Source organism: Ursus arctos, unplaced genomic scaffold (genome assembly GCF_023065955.2).
Source record: "Ursus arctos isolate Adak ecotype North America unplaced genomic scaffold, UrsArc2.0 scaffold_10, whole genome shotgun sequence".
Lineage (NCBI taxonomy): Eukaryota > Metazoa > Chordata > Mammalia > Carnivora > Ursidae > Ursus > Ursus arctos.
In genome coordinates this window covers 9,952,470-9,972,319 of record NW_026622764.1, presented here as the reverse complement: position 1 = coordinate 9,972,319, position 19,850 = coordinate 9,952,470, and the positions used below count along the sequence as shown (strand labels likewise).

General features: G+C 39.4%; 1 protein-coding gene across 1 annotated transcript in view; it reads right to left on the bottom strand.

Annotated features, from left to right (window-relative positions):
• NALCN (sodium leak channel, non-selective) overlaps positions 1 to 19,850 on the bottom strand; it is a 300,199-nt gene that overhangs the window by 96,467 nt on the left and 183,882 nt on the right. Inside the window, exon 15 of the mRNA XM_044381929.3 lies at positions 10,796 to 10,870. Within this exon, the coding sequence (XP_044237864.1) occupies positions 10,796 to 10,870 (75 nt within the window). The remainder of the gene's footprint in view (positions 1 to 10,795; positions 10,871 to 19,850) is intronic.

Sequence of the window (19,850 nt, the reverse complement as noted above, 5' to 3'; positions counted from 1 at the left end):
ACCCCTGATTATTGCTGGTTTAACTCCAAAATTCCGGTTGGCTGTTTCCCCTTTTTGCATTGACTTCTGGATTTCTAGGCGGTGTCTAACACTGACAATTGATTATCCCCAAATTTTGAGCGTCTGTTGTTACCTCCTGGCTTGCACCCTGATCTGAACGGTGTTCAGTGTTAGTCACTTCATCTCTTTGAACGGATCTTAGTGTTGTTCATGTATTTGTTGACATAGGAATTTACCATTACAAAGGCCTAACAATGAAACAATTTCAGAAATAGCCGAGCAAATACTATATAAGATGACCTCCTGAGGCCTAAATTATGGAAAATTATGGGGAGTTATATGTAAATTAACAACTGAAGAGTCCATTTCTGGAGTGGCTTCAAGTGGAGTCGAATAACGTCAAAGGCTTCCAGTAAACACCATTTTTGAACCTCCAGCCGCTAATGATTTGTAGCTTCTTGACGGTATTGATCCTCTGGCCCCCGGGCAGCTCAGTGTTTCCTGGAGCAGCAGGAATCCTGGATGTCTGATGCCTCCAACTACCTGGGATTCCCAGCTGTTGATCCCATGTGTTGTGCAAACATCACTCTCCACGCCTGCCACAATGGAAGAAAAGGTTGGCTAGCCCGATAGTAAATAGTGGTGACATATCTAAAAGCATTAAGAATCAGCCAGTGACGAGTGGTCTTTCTAGAAGCTTTGAGGATGACAAGTCTGAGAAGAAAGGATTGGCAATCCATCTTCACTTCTTAGCTGTCATACACTGCTTATCTCCTAGAACCAACTTTCACTCCAGTGCCTGAGCTTGCTGTCATCACTGTCATCTACCACCTCCTTACTGCTAACATGGCTGCCATTTTTTCATTAAATTTTTTTTTAAGTTGTGATCAAAAACACATAACATAAAATGTACCATCGCAGTCAGTTTTAAGGGTACAGTTCAGTAGTGTTAAGTACATTCATCTTGTTGCGCAAAAGACCTTCAGTATTTTTTCATCTTGCAGAACTAAAACTCTATAGACATTGAACTTCCCACTGCCCCCTCCCCCTGGCTCCAGGCAGCCACCATTCTACTTTCTGTTTCTATGAACTGGACTCCTCTAGGAACCTCACAGAAGTGGAATCATACAGTACTTTTTTTTTGTCACTGGCTTACATCACTGACCACAATGTCCTTAAGGTTCATCCATGCTGCAGCATGTGTCAGGATTTCCTTCCTTGTTAAGGCTGAATAATATTCCAATGTATGCATACACCACATTTTCTTCACCCATTCATCTGCTAATGGACATCTGATTTGCTTCTACCTCTTGGCTATTGTGAATAATGTTGCAACAAACATGGGTTTGCAAATATCTCTTCGAGACCCTGATTTCAATCCTTTTGGATATATACCCAGAAGTGGTATTGCTGGATCATAACTATTTTTCATTTTTTGAAGAACTTCATACTGTTTTCCAAGGTGGCTGCACATTCTCAGCAATAGCGGACAAGTGTTCCAATTCTCCATATCCTTGCCAATACTTTTCATTTTCTAGTTTTTTAGTAGTGGCCATTGTAATGACTGCAAGGTTGTATCTCACTGTGGTTTTGATGATTAGTGAAGCTGAGCAATTTTTCATGTGGTTCTTGGTCATTCTTATATCTTCTTTGGAGAAATGTCCATTCAAGTCCTTCGCTACTTGTTTTTTGTTGTTGTTGTTGAGTTGCAGAATTCTTTATATATTTGGATATTAACCCCTTATTAGATATATGATTTGCAAGTTTTTTCTACCATTCCATAGAGTGCCTTTTCACCATGTTGATTGTTTCTTTTGTTGCACAAATGTTTTTAAGTTTGATGTAGTCCCATTTGTCTATTTTTGCTTTTGTTATGGGTTCTTTTGATGTCATATCCAAGAAGTCATTGCCAATTTCAATGTCATGAAACTTTTTTGTAGTGTTTTCTTCTAGGATTTTTATAGTTGTAGGTCTTACATTAAGTTCTTTATTCCATTTTGAGTTAGTTTTTGTATATGGTATAAGGTAAGGTTCCAATTTGCATGTGGACATGCAGTTTTTCTAGCATCACTTATTAAAGAAACTTTCCTTTTCCCATTGTGTGGTTTTGACACCCTTGTTGAAGATCATTTGACCATAGACATGAGGATTTATTTCTGGGCTCTCTTTCTTTTGTTCCACTGATCTATAAGTCTATCTTTATGTCAATACCATGTTGTTTAATTATTGTAGCTTTGTGATATGTTTTGGGATTAGGGAGTGTGAGGCTTCAACTTTGTCCTTTTCAGAACTTTGTTTATTTGTTTGTTTGGCTGTTTGGGGGCCTTTGAGATTCCACATAAATTTAAGGATTTTTTTTTCTGTTTCTGCAACAAAGTACATTAGGATTTGATAGGGATTGCACTGAATCTGTGGATCACTTTGGGTAGTATGAACACTTTAATAATATTAATTCTTCCAGTCCATGAACACAGATGTCTTTCCATTTATTTGTGTCCTCTGTAATTTCTTTCAGTGATATTTTGTCATCTTCAGTGTAGAAATCTTTTACTTCTTTGGTTAAGGTTACTCCTCAGTATTTCATTCTTCCTGATGTTATTACAAATAGAAGTGTTTCCTATGGTGACATTTTTTCACCTCTCTGAAGTCTTTGAGACTGTTGACCATAGTCTCCTTCTTGAAACACTTTTACCTTTGGTTTTGAAGACAAACACATTCTGGACTTCCCTCCTACCTCTTGGGCTGTGACTTCTTATTCATATTTCAGGCTCCTTCTCATGGCTTATACAATTCATGTCTTGTTCCTCAGGAGCCATGGTAAACTTAGGACTTCTAAAGGTTTAAATTACCATTTGCATGTTGATTTTTGCTCCTCTCTAATATCTCTTTCAGCCCCAAGACTCTACCTACCTTCTATCTACCCACAGACTTTGTTTCATAAATATCTCCCAGGCATCTCATGGTAAATATGGCCAGTTCCCTCCCCCCAAACAAACCAAACCAAACCCCTCTTTCTTCCTTCTCTTGTGCTCTCTGTGTTGGTATACCTTGGGCAATCTAGAAACCTGGGTGACACCCTGGTCTCCTGCCTTTGCTCTTCTCTTAACTTGCAACTGGTCACCAAATCCTACTCACTGTATTCCCTCCTCTGTATTCCACCACCCCTGCTATGTTCCCTTGCTTCAATTTCCTTTGGTTGAGGCTGCAATCATCCCATTTGGCTCAGGACCCATGCTCCTATCATCAGTCTAGGGCCCCTTCAGTCCATTCCCTATGCTGACGTTGGAATGTAGGGGACATTATGTCACTCTTGGGCTTAAATGCCCTTAGGACAATACCTAAAATGCTCAGCACTGCTCACAGCTTTCACCTGCAGTTCCCTGCTCATTTTTCCAACACACCATTTCTCCCTTGCTCAACACTTGAATCACAGTGAATTTGTAGTGGTCTCCAGAAAACCACTATGCTTTTTCTTGCCCAAAGAAAAAGTTTCTGTTCTTGTGGTCCTGAGTGCCCTTCCTCATGCCACTTTCTCCTAATCCCCTTCACCTGGATAGGCATTACTTCAGATTTTAGTCTACACCATCCTTGTGATAAAACACCTCTGATTTCATCGTCAAAGTTGTGTGTGTCTCCTATGTGTTCACAAGCCCCTCATAGTATCTGTTTGCATGTCACTTTTTCCCACGACCTCACAAACAACTTAAGGCAGGAACAATATCTTGGTCATCATTATGTCCCTTGTCCCTAACACAACATTTGAAGCACAGTAGATAAGTAGTCAGACCCCAGGATTACAAAACAGGTAGATCTCATCTCTGAGCAGTAACATCCCATCTGTAAAAGGGATACCTCATATGACCTTAGCTTGATGCCATTACATATTTGAATCACGCAGCCTTCCTCCCTCACCCCCCACACCGATTCCTGGCTCCCTACGCCATATTCTGATTATAATTTGACCTTCAGTCTATACACCCACAGGCAGAGAAGATGCTGATCCACAAATGTAAGCACATCGTCCAACCTACTTTCTAGACACACATCTCATAATGAATGAAGGAACTGGTTCTCTGAGTAGGCATCGTGATGTCCTTCGGTGAGGACATTGATTAGAGTCAGACAGCCCATGTTATTCCAACTTAGGCACCTACAAATCGTATGAACTTGGGCAAGAAATGTCCTCCTTTCAGTGTTAGTTTCTGTGTCTTTAATATTCAGCATAAAATCCAATAATTTAATACGCAGCACCTTGCATGAGGTAGTTTTCAATAGGTGATATTTAAGATCACAGAATTATGTCACTCTTTTATGTTACACTAGGCTGAATGAATTCACTCATGGGCAAAATACTGAGAAGACTGAAGGCCTGACCTGGATCAGAAGACAGGAAACAGTGCTTGGCTGAATGGCACACTCCCCAACACCTGTCTCTGTGCAACTGCCCTCCATCTGGAAAGACCTCCATATAGACACAAAGCAGAGATGAAAGTGAAAGCTCCCAGGTAAGGTTAAAGAGAAATATTCCCCTAGAGCTCATATTTTAAAAGGAATATAATTTAAAAAAATCACAGTCATAAGAGAGAAAGGCTCTTTCACATGTCCATCCTCACTATGCAGTGGACACCACCAAAGACCAAACATCATCAAATTTGAACCAGGATTCAAATGAGACTTGATACAGCACTGGGGAAACAGTTTTAATTTCAGAGTTTTGAATTTAATCTAAATAGACTATCTATACTTCCCCTTTCAAAGATTCTTTCCCTGAGGCTTCTCTGTGGGTTTTTTTTCTCATAGTTTAATGAATTTTATACTGCTTGAAAGAAAATGCTTTATATCTGTCTTGCACTGAATTTGCAAAAATCATTAAAGCTGTGAGGGTTTTTTTTCATTTCTGAAGTTTGTAAAACTCCACCTACATTTTCCAGTGTCTTTGTTATACCACTGAGGATCGAGGTCACTGTCTCCTACTACTGTTCAGAGGACAGCATTGGGTCAAGGAAATTTTTAGCTTATATGCAAACTGAATTGGCTTCTCAGTAGCCAAATTACACATTCACAGACAATTTCATTTCTAGTCAATTTTCAGATCTTATGTAGAAAACCATTATGTGCCTATATCTTTATTTATATCTGAACCTGTATCTATATCTATCTCCATCTCCAGGGCCTGTGTTGGGTGTTGGGTGAAAAGGGAAGCATCGTTTCTGTTTAATTAGGTATGGGAGCCATGAAATGATCGCTACTGCTATTTTGCTGCCAGGAATCAGTTGCGTCTTATATGCAACACACAGGGAAAGCAAAAGATGAATTTTATATGGAGCATCATTGGCATGGTTTTTTAGAACATTATTTATCTTGAATGACAAAAGAAAAGCTACCTTAGTGGCTATCAAGGCACAACTCTGGTGATACCGTGGAGGGGGGCCTGACTGGAACAGGCACTTTAGAACCTCTCAAAATGTGTCCACAAGGAGTCCTTTTAGTATGCCCCTCTGAATCCAATTTAAAAAAAAAAGAAAACTTTTCTCTTGCAAAATGCCTTAATTAAGCAATAAATAATTCAATGTTTCTCCTTTTCCATAAAAGAAGACATATATGAACAGACATCAGAGCTTTAGCATAAGGGAAGCTGCACTGCCACCTGGAATTTGCAGTTTTCCAGCTAACAGTATTAAAGTTGGCCTTTGAGTTAGCACAACTGGTCTTACAATGGGTGCATGAATGATTCCCTCTAGGTTTCTTGAAGTGTTAAAAAAAATGGCGGCTGCTCCACACTTTCTCTTGAAAAGTTCTGCAGCTGGCAGTCCCAAGTGGAAACCACTGTCTCAAAGGTCAAGGAGGTGACCAGAAAGCAATGGGCAAAAGATTCGTAGCATGCTTATACTTAAGAAGAATGTGATTCTAGGATTCCACCAACAATGGATCATGCAGACCACACCTGGCCTCAAGGAGCTTCTCCCTGAAGGGCTCTGGTGTCCTTTACCATCTGGCAACCTGACTTGATCACTTTCCTAACTCTGGATTCGGTCCCACTCCTCCCTCTCCATCACTGGATTAGAGTCATAACCTGTGTTCTTTCCTTTAATTTCGTATCTTGAATGTTTTCCTAGTGCCCTGCTCACGTCTTCCTGCTTCTCTTCCGTTCTAGTGTCTTCCCTGTACCTTCTAGCTCTCTCCTATCCCATCCATTTTCACGGTCCTATCTCCTCCTCTGCCAAGCGTGAGCATAGACTTTCTCTTTCTAATAGCTTTGTTTAGTGTTTCATACTTAACCTCTCCATTTTAGAGGTGACTCACACTGGTTTCTATTACTCTTGAAAAATGTCCACGAACCAACGTTTACATTTCAACACAATTGTTTTTACCACACTCATAATAAAATACATTAAAAGTCTCTAGAGGCCTCATTGAAATGTGAGATGTTGCAAGCACGTTGTGTGTGCGTCTGAAGAGGCTCATTGCTCCAGAAGGTCACTGAGAGAAGAGGTGCCTCGGGCAGCAGCTACCGTCGTGTGGAGTGAATGTCAAGCATTTGAGCTCTTACCTGTTGCAAAAGTCCTAACTCTAGTGGCTCTGATTAGATCATCTGCTTTTCCGGGGGAAACAAAGAACTATTTTGGATAGTTTTAATGATTGGGTTGTTTAATTCACCTCCATTCCTCAGAAAACTGCTCTCATGCCAACAGTTACTTCATGAATGTAACAGTGTTTCTGTCATCTAAAATATGATTATTTATACACGAGTCATTAACAGTCCTATGGGTGAGCCTTCACAACAGATATGACTCATGTTTGGTATTTATTCAGCTTTACTGTGGCTCAATAATAGAGCCTGGGCTTTAGGTCCGAATTGTCTGGGTTCGAATCCTAACTCGGCCGTGTATCAGCTGTGTGACCTTAGGCAAGTTACTTAACTTCTCTGTGCCTTAGTTTCTTCATCTGTAAGATGGATATATTAATAATGCCTACATTACAGGACTGCTGTGAAATTTAAATAAGTGAAAATACACAGCACCTGGCACTGAATGAGTCTGACAAATATTACTGGAGTTGTAAGAACCTACAGAATAGTTGGTGAAAGGATAAAAGACGAAAAAAAAAAGTTTGTACTGAACAAAGACAGACTATGGAGAATGCAGTGCTGTCTAGAACTTAAAATGTTGGGAAAATCAAATACTTTTTACATCTTTCGCATTCTATTCTCTACCTGGGAACAATAAAAACAGAGTATATGCTTTTAAATCTTTAAGGGCTGAGGCTGCACACAGAAAACTAAATAAATATTTCAGGTAACATTTTTATTAGAGGTCTACAAAAAGCTAGGAGAGACAGGGTAACGTTTTAGGTATTCAAGTGATTATACTCATGTGTGTATGAAAGTGCATACGTGTGTGTGTGTGGGGGTGTATTCTTGAAACTATGTAAATGAGCCCCACCTCAAAGGACAAGATCACTGGAAATAAGGGGGGGGTATGAAAAAATAACACAATTTGTAAAAACTTGTGAAACGAATATTCATATACAAAATGGAAGAAAATGAAACAGGACATTTTAACTTTGTCAATATTTGGTGAGTTTCAAGTATGAATTAATAGGTGAATTTAATAGATAGGTAGTGTTAGTCCAATCATGGCCAAAGAACAATGTGAAAAGTACTCATGAAAATGAGTTTGCTGTTTTATTCATGGTTGGGATTTTCAGTGTTCAAATATCTCTAAATATTCAAAGAACATACTTCAAATTGTAGGCTGGCATAATTGGATAATCAGCTCTGGTGTACAGGATTTCCAGAAATACAAAGCATCACTAATATACAGCAAGTGATTAAATAAAAGCCATTTTATAAGTAATGATAGATGCTCAAAGCAAAGCACCGTATGGTTTATTAAAACTGTACAGTCCAGTAAGAAAGTCAGATGTTAATTAAAGTCCTGATATTTTTATTGTTGGTTTTTCTCTTGGGGTCAGATAAAAAGTATATATATATATTTTATATGTATTATACATAATATCAACACTAATATCAAATATTAGTATGTTTGAATTCATAAACTTGAAAAGAAATTGCCATACGGATTTATTTTACTTCTTTCTAGTGGAAAAACTATTTTACAAATGTGGGCTGGAATTATATGGAATTTTAATTGGCCAATGATTATTTAAAACCATACTGAACCTGGCTGTATCACCAGTTTAAAAAAATAGAGTATTTTTCATTTTATCCATAGAATACATATTTTAATGTCCTCTACTAGTGGACATTAAAAATCTATGCATAGTAAACATGATATACAGGAAAACCCACATCTGAATACCAGATTTGTAAACCAAGGACTACGGTGGTTATACAACAGCAGATTTTTATTAATTATGTCTATTGATATGGTTAGTTTCAATTCCGAACTCACTAATTACATATTTCTATCACTAGAAGCTGCATGAAGCATTTGCATCAATGGCATAAAAGAAGTTCCCAACTCTCATTTGAATAACCTGTCACTGTTGCTGCAAACTGAAAAGATCTGGAAGAAATCATTTCCACTATGCCCAGAAGGCCATTTTGTTTGTGTAGCTGAAGGACAGAAAAGCACTTAAATCCTTCCTTGATATGCTCACAGTGGGCATCCTTTTTATCAAATATATATTTTTTCTCTCATTGACTGCCCTTAGTTAAAAGCACGGACTTTGGAGATAAACAGAAATACAAAGATGAAATGCCTAAAGTGACTCTAAGATATGCAAATGACAATAAAATAGTTGTCTTTCATTAAAAAGACAACTCAGATGCAATTTGAAAATTCTGAATGTAAGACTTGCTTTGTAACCTTGGTTCTTGGTTAACATCCCCATTATTATTCTTGCAGTGCTGGGGAGGGTGATCCAAGAATATCTTACCCCCCTTCTCAGGCAAGGGAAACAAAAACAAAGATAAGCTATTGGAACTACATCAAACTAAAAAGCTTCTGCATGGCAAAGGAAATCATCAACAAAATGAAAAGGCAACCTACTAAATGGTAGAAGATATTTGCAAATCATCTATCCAATAAGAGGGTGGAAGCAACAAAACACATAAAGAACTTTAACAACTCAACACCCCCCCAAAACAAACAATCTGGTTAAAAAATGGGCAGAGACACTGAATAGATATTTTTCCAAAGAAGACATCCAGATGGCCAACAGACACATGAAAAGATGCTCGACAACACTCATCATCAAGGCCATGCAAATCAAAACCACAATGAGACATCACCTCACACCTATCAGAATGGCTGAAATCAAAAACACAACGAACAACAAGTGTTGGCGAGGATGTAAAGAAAAAGGAATCCTCGTGCACTGTTAGTGGGAATGCAAACTCGTGCAGCCACTGTGGAAAGCAATATGGAGGCTCCTCAAAAGATTAAAAATAGAATTACCATATGACCCAGTAATTCCACTACTGGGTACTTACTCAAAGAAAACAAAAACACTACTTCGAAAGGTTATATGTGCTCCTATGTTTATTGCAGCACTTACAATAGCTAAAATATGGAAGCAACCCAAGTGTCCATCGATAGATGAATGGATAAAGAAGAGACGGTATATATATAATGGGATATTACTCAGACATAGAAAGGGTGATATCTTGCCATTTGTGACAATATGGATGGAGCTAGAGGGTATCATGATAAGTGAAATAAGTCAGACAGGGAATGACAAACACCATATAATTTCACCTATATATGGAAGCTAAAAAACTAAACAAATAAACAGATAAACAAAAAAGCCAGAAACAGACTCATAAATACAGAGAACAAACGGATGGTTGCTGGGGAAGAGGTGGGGGAGGGCAAAATAGGTGAAGGAGATTAAGAAGCACCAACTTCCAGCGATAAAAATAAGTAAGCCATGAGGATGAAAAATAGAGCAGAGGGAATATAGCCAATAATATCGTAATAACTTTGCATGGCGACAGATGGTAACTACATTTATGTTGAGCACTGCATAATATATGGAATTGTTGAACCACTATGTTGAACACCTGAAACTAATATAACATTGAATTCAACTATATTTTTATAAAAAAAGAATATCTTATCCAGTGACCTCTTTTCACACCAACTCTACTTCTCAAAGGGTCTCTACTCTTTGATACAGCCAAATATTTAAGCCAAGGATCTTCCATGCAACAGAAACTATGAGAATGGTCCATCATGCCTGTCATCTTTCTGCCATCAGTCATGTAACCTTCACACATTTTCATTTCCATTTTTGGGGGTATGATTATCAATGCTATAATATCCAATCTGTTTTCACACCTAACTGGGCACAGAGTTGATCATTTATTCTATTCCATTTCTTATAATGACTACGGGCACCAGGACTAAATTCTCTTTCAGTGTCCAGAGGTCAGGCAAGTTGATGCTTAATATTTTTATGATGATGATCAAGAGTATTACACACAATTATGCAAAATGGCAATTTGGCCCTGAGGCATTTCATTTTCAAACAACCTTCATGTAATGGCAGGAGAAGAGTCGCCAATTCAATTTCCTGTAGTATGTCCATCTTTCTCTACTCAAAATAGTAATATGAAAATATTCCTAGGATAATTATAGAGCAATAAAAACTTTCTTTGTTGATAATGGATAAAAATTAAACAAAAGAAAATTTTGCCAACTCAGACTGCCTTAACTTATTAAAATCTATTTTTTTACTTTGAAGCTCTCTTTTAACAGTATCTGTAAACACATGTTTTACTCTTATTTTTTTAAATGCGGATTTGAAGAATTCCCCACACATTACTTACTTGTTTAAGCTTCTTTAGATCTTCATCAAGTTCTAAGTTGTCCAAAATAACAGCAACAAACAAACTCAGGAGGATCTATAAAATGGTTAAATAACAATGAAAAAACCCACATGCCGTAAGTATCAAAATATTACATATAAATATATGATATAGAATATCTACCTAAAATACATACTACATTGAATGCATTAAATGAAAAATGAACATGTAGTTGTGAAGAATTGCATAGGGTTTTTAACGTATTTATCACAAATATGTTAAAGGAAATGCACATGTTAACTGAAATAAGCAATATATAATATTAATTTGCTTTATGAAACCAATTTAAAATGGAAATTAAGAAAAAAGTTTTTATAACTCAACAGTCCCACTTCTGAGACTATATCCAAAGAAAATAATTTGGAGTATTAAAAAGCTTTATATACAAAGGTGTTTGACAGTTATTCATAATAATGAAATATTAGAAATGGCATCTAACCTTATGTAAACAGGTAATACCGTTATGCAGATCTCCATTATAAAATTCACACAGCCATTAAGAACTCCCTCTGTGGTAGCTAGTCTCTAAGAGGGCCCCCTGGTGTTCACACTGCTGAGCCTCCTCCCAAGCTAAGATACGGCTGGTCTGTGCAATAGGTTATGGAAAGGACTGTGGGTGACTTCGAAGGCTAGGTGATAAAGACAGTGTGGCTTTCAGCTTGCTCTCTCTTGGATCACCCACTCTGGTGGAAGCCAGGTGCCATGTCATGAGGACACTCAAATGGCCCTATGGAGAGGTCCATGTGGTGATGAACCAAGGCCTCCCACCCTGTGAGTGATCCATCTTGGAAATGGATCCTCCAGTCCTTGTCAAGCCTTCAGTCAACTGCAGTCCCACCAACATCTTGACTGCAAACTCATGAGACATTCTGAGCTAGAAACAGTTAGCTCATCCTGTCCCAGATTCACCCTCAGAAAATATGTGAGAAATAAATGTTTATCCTTGTAAGCTCTTATTGTCCATAATTTGTTATACAGCTACATAACAAATGCACTCATGAATTTTAATAGTATTGAAAAAAATGCTCACATTATAATATTAAATAAGCGTGTACACGGTAGAAGTGCAAGGAGGTACAAAGAAGAACGGAGTGAATGCTAGAAGGAGGTACTTGAGAAATGTTAACCATGCCTGCCTTTGTGAAAAACAGACTTCCTCCTTTTCTTTGTATTTCACATTTCACAAATTAAAAAAAAAAAAAAGGGCATATGCTTCTTTTGGAATGGGTAAATATGGTAAAAGAAAGAAAGCAACACAAAAGGAGAATTTTTTTAAATATTTAATTTTTAGTCCTTCTTCAAGTTTGAATTCTTTAAAGTTCCACATCTGTTCAATAAATCTTTTTCATTCCTAATTTATGTTCCTCCTTTCGATTTCCCTCTTAAGAAATTATTCCCATTTGTTAATATTAGATGGTTAAGCATGAAGGTAAGAAAATTAAGGCAATTTAGTCATGACTTTTAAGTACCAGAGAGATTTATTATGCAAAAGTTAATGGCTAGTTCTTTTCCAAGTTCAATGAGTATATAACAAGGGGAAAAAGAGCCGCCAGATATTATTAAATTTTGACAGTATATGCTTGCCTTGGGACAAGTGCCAATACCCTTCTGTTTAAAAGCTATGTCCTTTGGGATCCTACCAGAACTTAAAGAAGATACAGAATGGTCTAGATGACAGATTTTGACGGATGTCACCATGTCTGCCACACCATGGACATCTAGGCACATATATAGTCAGTCTTCCTCTAACCAGACATTATTCTCAACAGGACTGTTCACAGCCTTCTTTAAGCTTAGCCCCTTTGCATGACCTTGATATTCTCAACAGCAGCAGCAGAGGAGAACACCATTTCTATCACTCATTGGGTACCTGACCAGGCACTGCTCTGTCCTAATTTAACCAGTTTTCCTATCTTCCCAGTAAAGGGTAAGCACAAATCTAAAAAGAAAAAAAAATTCCCTAATGATAAGAGTGAAAGTGACACTTCTCTTCCCCTTCCTTAGAGCATTTCCTTTAGAAAACTTGTCTTCTGTAAATTCTTCCTCTGTCCCTTTGAGAGATAGATAGATAGATAGATAGATAGATAGATAGATAGATAGATAGATAATCTTTTTCAAAGCAACATAATATCACTCATTTTACAACCCAGGAATGGTTTTCTTGGGAGGGGGGCAACCTCTTTGACATGTAAACATCAGGCAGACAACACCCTATCTGTCTCCCTTTTCCCCTTTCTATGGTGGGTGGGAGTGTCGCTTAGCATCCCGGCACCATGTTACAAAACTACGTCCTTGTCTTGAAGAGATCAGTTTTCTTTTTCTTCTGGATAAAGGTAATTAACTACCACAGATGGTCACCCCAATTACCGGGTAAATTTAGGGGGAACTCTAACAAATGGTGCTGTCAAGTCTTCTTATGCGAGGCCTAGTTATTTTCATCTTGAGGACACAGATGTAACGTGGCCATACGTATACAAGGTGAGATTGCTTTGTCTTTGCCGTCTCTTTAGCGGGTTGCCTGTGATGCCCACTGCAGTCTGGATTGGTGCTGATTCAATAATAAGGCTGTTTTCTTTCTCGTTTACCTTGGTGGAGAGGTTTTCTGGGTTGGCAGGATGTTTTATTTTTAATTATTTTCCCAACACCAGACAGATGGCAGGCTACTTAAGGACAGTGAGGTTATGTTCTTCGATTAAATTCGACAGGCAGTTGATTGGGTTCCATTGATGTGTCAGACCCTGCCTGGTCAGGAACACAAATATGATATTGGGCTCACCGCTATGAAATTCACAATCAAATTGAGCCGCCGTAGCTTGGCGGCCTGGCAGAAGGAGCACCATGGTGGGAAACCTCAGGTAGCCATCAGACGCTGAGTTTTGGGGCCCTTGTCTGTGAAATATTACAGATAATAACAACAATAGCTCAATGAATTGCAGCTATCCCTTTTTTTCATTTAATCTTCTCCCGACAACCCTGTGGTGTGCTACAGCCTGCATGAAAATATACAGACATAAATTTAGATAGGAGAAACTAAAATAATTTTCTTAATATTTCTACAAATGAATTTAATTTAGTCCAGAAACCCTCCATTTGTTTGCTGGCTGAAAACTGAATCAATTCAATTTAGTCCTTTGAAACTCAGTTACATTTGCATAAATGCTCCTTTGCTGGCCTAAGATCAAGGACATGCTTGTCATCAGCGTCTGGTTCACTGTGGCCATGGGGCCCGTCCTCTGTCCCCCTTTAGGGGCAGTGATGGTGCTTGTTTGGGGGCCTCTGCTGAACTGATCACCATCTTAGTTCCCGTAGCTCCTGCTAGGGTCTGATTCTCAGTGACACTCTCTGTGTTAGTTTCCTAGGGCTGTTGTAACAAATTGCACGACCTTGGTGGCTAGAAACAACAGAAATATATTCTATGATAGTTCTGGAGGCCAGCTGTCCAAAATCAGGTTGTCAGCAGGACCATGCTCCTTCAAAAGTCTCCAGGAGAGGATCAACCTTGCCTCTTCCAGCTTCCAGGGGCTCCAGGTGGTCTTTAGCATGTGGTAGCATCACTCCGGCCTCTGCCTCTGTCTTCACGTGGTCTTCTCTTTCTTCCTGTGTCTTGTCCTCATCTATTTCTTATAAGGACAGTTGTCATTGAATTTAGGGCTCACCTGGATAATCCAGGATGTCTCATTTCAAGAACATTAATTTAATTACATCTGCAAAGACCTTTATTCCAAAGAAGGTCAAATTCACAGGTGTAGGAGTTAAGACATGGACCCATCTTTTTGGGGGTCCCAATTCTCTACTCTCCACCTGGTCTCTAGCCTGGGCTGCTGTTCTCACACTAGTGTTGTTCCTACACACTGGCTCTCAACTCTCAGGAAGTTGGGAAGCTCTGCCATTGCAGGTGGGAATTGAGAGAGACTTGTTCTTGAGGCTCTCTCAGGCCTCCCTCTCTTCTCAGAACTTCCCAGATCTCCAGCTCTATGCAGGCCACCCTGCATCCATGTGGGGCCTCCAGTGAGGCTACCTCCCCCCAGGTTCTGACAAGAAGTGGGGCCAAGTCGTGGATGAGGAACACACCCAGGTTGGCACCAGCACTGCTGCTGGCCCTGGGTGTGGCTGCCGCCCTACCATGGAAACATGCTGCGGACCCCTGCCTTCCTCAAGCTCCGTTCTGGAAAATGTTATTTCTTCTCAGAAAGGAGGAATGTGAAGAGAAGTTGGGGTGGGAGTTTGAGAGGGAGGCTCACACAAGTATGAAGACCATCTGAACATTTAGACTTCTGAGAGCTGATCTGGGCCAACGGGCCAGCGTGTCTTCTGAACGCTACTTATTTAAGATTGTGAGGCACTGATGAAGTCTAACCGTGTGCTACCAAGATATCACGATAGCAAGGAGAAAGATGATTTTGGCAAGAAGACAATTATGAGAAAGGATTTCCATGTGCGAAGACAAGGCCTTGGAGCATGTGGCTTATTAGGGGCCTGGTGAGTGGTTAAGTATGACAGAGCACGGTTGTCAGAGGCCAGAGAGGTAGGACAGGGGGGTGGCAGTTTGCCCAAATGCCACCAATGGAGCCTGGGAAGTATGAGAGGGAGGTTGTAATAATCACTAAGTGATGACATTAGCTTCCTCTCTGTTAATTTTTTCCTTCCAAATGTAATTTTTTATGCATAATGTAGTTATTTTAAATTGGCTCATTGGAACAGTGACTAGACAGTATAAAGTACAGTTTGACAAAGGGCTATTAAATACATAAGGTTTTGTCACTTAAAAAAAACCAACAATCATTTTATACATTCTTCCTGGAGAAGAAAGAGAAAAGCTCTCCTCAGAGCAGGACAGAGAGACAGATGTGGGATGCTGGCCGTGGTTTCTCCTTCCCGTGCAGATAGGAGTTGAATTTTCGGGGTAGACAGAAGGCAAGACTCAAAAAGGAAAAACTTTGGCTTTGCTATGAAAAACGATGCAGGAGCTATGCCATCTGAAAGCCCCACACCTACAGAATTAAGCAGTTGGGAAGGGGTCTGGGCAACACATTCGCGAATAATATGAGGAAGTTTAGAGTTTGCTTTCAACCATCATTAAACTTAAGTTCATTCAACAAATATCTGCATGTTTCGGCCTCACTGCTTAATTAACCTGATAGTGTGATGGCGCCTATAGAAACCATATTTAAAAATCTGTGTGGAGCTCGCATTTCCTCCCGAAAGGAGGAAATTCCATTTGGCCATGGACTTTCAGCTTGGTCCCTGTCGCCGAGCATGGGGATAAGGTGGAGACCGAAGTCTGGCTTTGACCGCCTGTTTGGAGTGGATATAGAAGGTGCAGGAGGGGCGGGATTTGCTGCTGCGATTGCAAGGAGGTGAGAATTACTTTGTAGTTCTTTCTCAGACTCTAATAAGGTGGCAATAACCACCGTGATAAAGGAATAGAAGTGAAGGGAGGCTGACAGCTCCGCTCCCATCATATTTAATGTACTTGTTGTCAGTAAGATATTCTTTTCCTACAGACCTGGTGTTGTGCACAGTTGGGCTGAGGGTGCATGCTGGTCTGGGTGTTGACCACTTCTCCCCCCAGAAGTCACAGGAGTGGGGGGCAAGTCCTCATCTGGAAGCGTGAACTGTCTCCCGATTCTCTGTGTGTTTTCTTTGTTTCATTTGTTTGTTCTGTTTTTGTAGAGAGCTGAGGTAATGCTCATGAATAATCTGAACCCATTACACTGACGTCTGAGTCTTACTTTCAGTGTTTACCTACAGGTGTCACAACTGCTGTGCCAATAGGTTTTCCAGTTATTATGTGTGATTCACAGGTTTATATTAAAATGTTTTTGATATAATAAATATTTTTTTACGGGGACTCACCACACTGATTCACAAGAGCTTCGTCATTTCCATGGAACACTTTTACCTTTACACTTGGCCAATTCTAAACTAGGCAGTCAACCAGCTCTGCCTTACTTATTTTTTTTAATATTTAGATTTACATAATACTTGAATTTATAACGTGGCACAGAATACTACATCACAGTTTTGTAAATGATGCATGTTCAGGGGAGAAAGAGGCTAATGGTCCAGCCCTTCATTTCCTCTTGAGCTCTGTTAAGGCACACATAGACTTTCAACACAGTGGTATTTAATTTGTGCAATGCTTTAAAAAAAGAAGTTCATAAATATATATACATATATACTATATATATATATAGTATATATGTATATATATTTATGCTTTGGCTACTATCCACTCTTAACAGGTCTGTAACATCCCATCACGTTAATATGCAACACAAGTATTTGTTCTACCATGTAATAGACAACTGATGTGATTTACCCACTTCCTTATTTTATAAGCAATATCGATACATTATAAATCACCAGTTTCAATGAAAAGGTGTAGAATAACTATTAAAATATCATAGGTACCTAATTCTTCTAGTTTGCTCCGATTATAACGTCTATTCTCAAGATATTTTTAGCCTTGATAATGCATTTAGTGGGGAAAATGCCACATATTAAGTCTGTGGAAGCCTGGCAAATCTCGTTCCTAGAATTTTTATGAATGACATACCAACATATTGGTGGGATTCTGACCTTCTAGCTTCGTGGATTTCAAAGCATCTGTTTCCAGGTTTGATATGGTTCCTGCCCTACTGTCTTAATACCACAAAATCTTAAGACTCCTCTTTCCTCCTCTGACTACTCCTCTCACTCCTCACACTCCAGTAAAAAAGTCAGATTCTCCTGAGCTAAAGGTTTGCTAGGTATTTGCTATGTTTTAAGTTTTATACATTCAACAACAGACAATTAATCTGTTTTCCTTCCTTTTACCCAGAACACATTTCAGCACGGTTTGGTAGATTACAGAATGCAGAAGCAGAAGCAGAGGCAGGTGTGCTCCCAGTCTCATCATTCCCTCCAGTTTTGTTGTGATATGACCATTCTGCCCAGCACACCAGGGTGCTCATCCTCTCTACCTAACATTCAACGTGTGGGTCAGCATGCCGCAAACCGCTGAAAGTCACAGTTTATTCTGAAAGAGGGCAGCCTTCCCACTTGAGAGTGGGTTTTCTTGGCTAAGAATCTCTACCTCTATTTTGCATTCTAACTCTGCATACAGTCATGTTCTTGCTCTGTATACATCTTCCCCTCTCCCTTCCCACTTCTTTAAAGTTTACTTTTACTACTTTCTTTTCCTTATGATAAGCTTAACGACAGCCCATTAGCTGAAATGTCATCTTTAATCTTATTTCTCTCTCGACAGTGAACTTTATTAATAATTCCTTTTTAAAAATTATTTTCAAGCATACAGTAAAAGCACAGCAGGCATCTGGTCAACACTGCATAATCCTGTGTTTTTCTTTTTCCTTCTCACCACTTAGAATCACACTATCCTAAGTTGTCTTGCGAGCTGTAGTTGGAAACAATCTCGTTTTTTACACAGGTCAACAAAAAGTCAAATGTAATCAGAGCAATGTAAAATGGGATATGTTCAACACAGATGCACTTTTAAATGAATTCTATAAAATCAAGTTATTTAATTTACACTTTGGAATGCCCATTTTTGTCAGCAAAATATGACTATTCTCAGAAAGCCGCCACCATAGAAGCAAAATCAAGAGATTGCTGTGTTAATTTAAGCACTTCAAAGGTAACAAAAAGACTATCCACAATGAACGCTTAATTACATTTTCTCCCTTTCAGTATTCACATCACAGGGCTTTCCTTTGAAACAATAATAAAGGGAAAAACACTGAGAAAAAAAAACCAGAGTCTTTCAACTGGATAAGTAAGTCTTCCATAGCCCTTATCCCCTAATCACTGGCAAAAGTGGGGGAAAAGACAAATTTCACAAGCACTCGATAAACTGCAATCAGTCAGGATGGAAATACACAAAACATACCTGGCGGATGAGAGAGATGTTTTAAAGAGACAATAGATAATGGTTATGAATATGCATTTGCTATACACTTCAGCTTGATTTTCATTGTGGGCTGACAAATTGGTGCCCCCAGGGGGCGATGGAATAGCCTGCTGTTTTTTTTCCAGAACAAACTGCAGCCAAACCTTTTTTTTTTTCTTCTTCTTGTTTTGCTGCTTGGCATATGCCTGTCCTTGAAAAGACTAAATCAGGAACTCCCTGGGTTGTGCGGCACCACGGGGCCAGTGTGGATAAAAAACAAAGCAGAGCTTGTATATTTATGTGGACTTCCCCCCCATTTGGTTTAAAATGCTTTGTAGTATTTTGCAAAAGGAAGCATACAATTCAAGAAAAATGCTCATTTTAATGAAGTTCAAGCCCAAAGACAGGCTTACGGAATAGAGATTTTAACTTCTGAGTGTTCAGTTTTTAAGGGAATGCGATGCATGTGTCACAGAAGCCTAGGGCCTCCATCCACATGTTTACATGTCAATCTACAAACCATCTCCAGCTGTTCTACTGTCAATAGTTTAACTATTTCAGGTCAGGCAGGGTTAAATGAGTGTGCATCAGAAGTTTATTATGTGGGCACTGATCCCACGGCAATCCACAGCCTTTTTTTTTTTTTTTTAAAGATTTTATTTATGTATTTGACAGAGAGAGACAGCGAGAGAGGGAACACAAGCAGGGGCAGTGGGAGAGGAAGAAACAGGCTCCCAGTGGAGGAGCCTGATGTGGGACTCGATCCCATAACGCCGGGATCACGCCCTGAGCCAAAGGCAGATGCCCAACTGCGCTACCCAGGCGCCCCAATCCACAGCCTTTTATCACTTGCCTCATTAGGTCTTGAATGACAGGTTTTATTGGTTGGTCTGTGGGTTGGTTTGTGTTTAGCAGTCCTACTTCTGTACCAGCTGTAGCCTCAGAAAGGGCAGGGATTAAGCTCTCGTCCAATCTGGCCAGGATGTAGGTTAGTACTTAGAGGAGCTGAGATTCAGGAAAACGGGGCTGAATCAGATTGAGCTAACTTGATGAGCCCATCGTAGTGACTGTGGTTGGAGGACGTCAGGAAAAGCAGGGCGACTGCTGATCCTGCTGCAGGCAAAC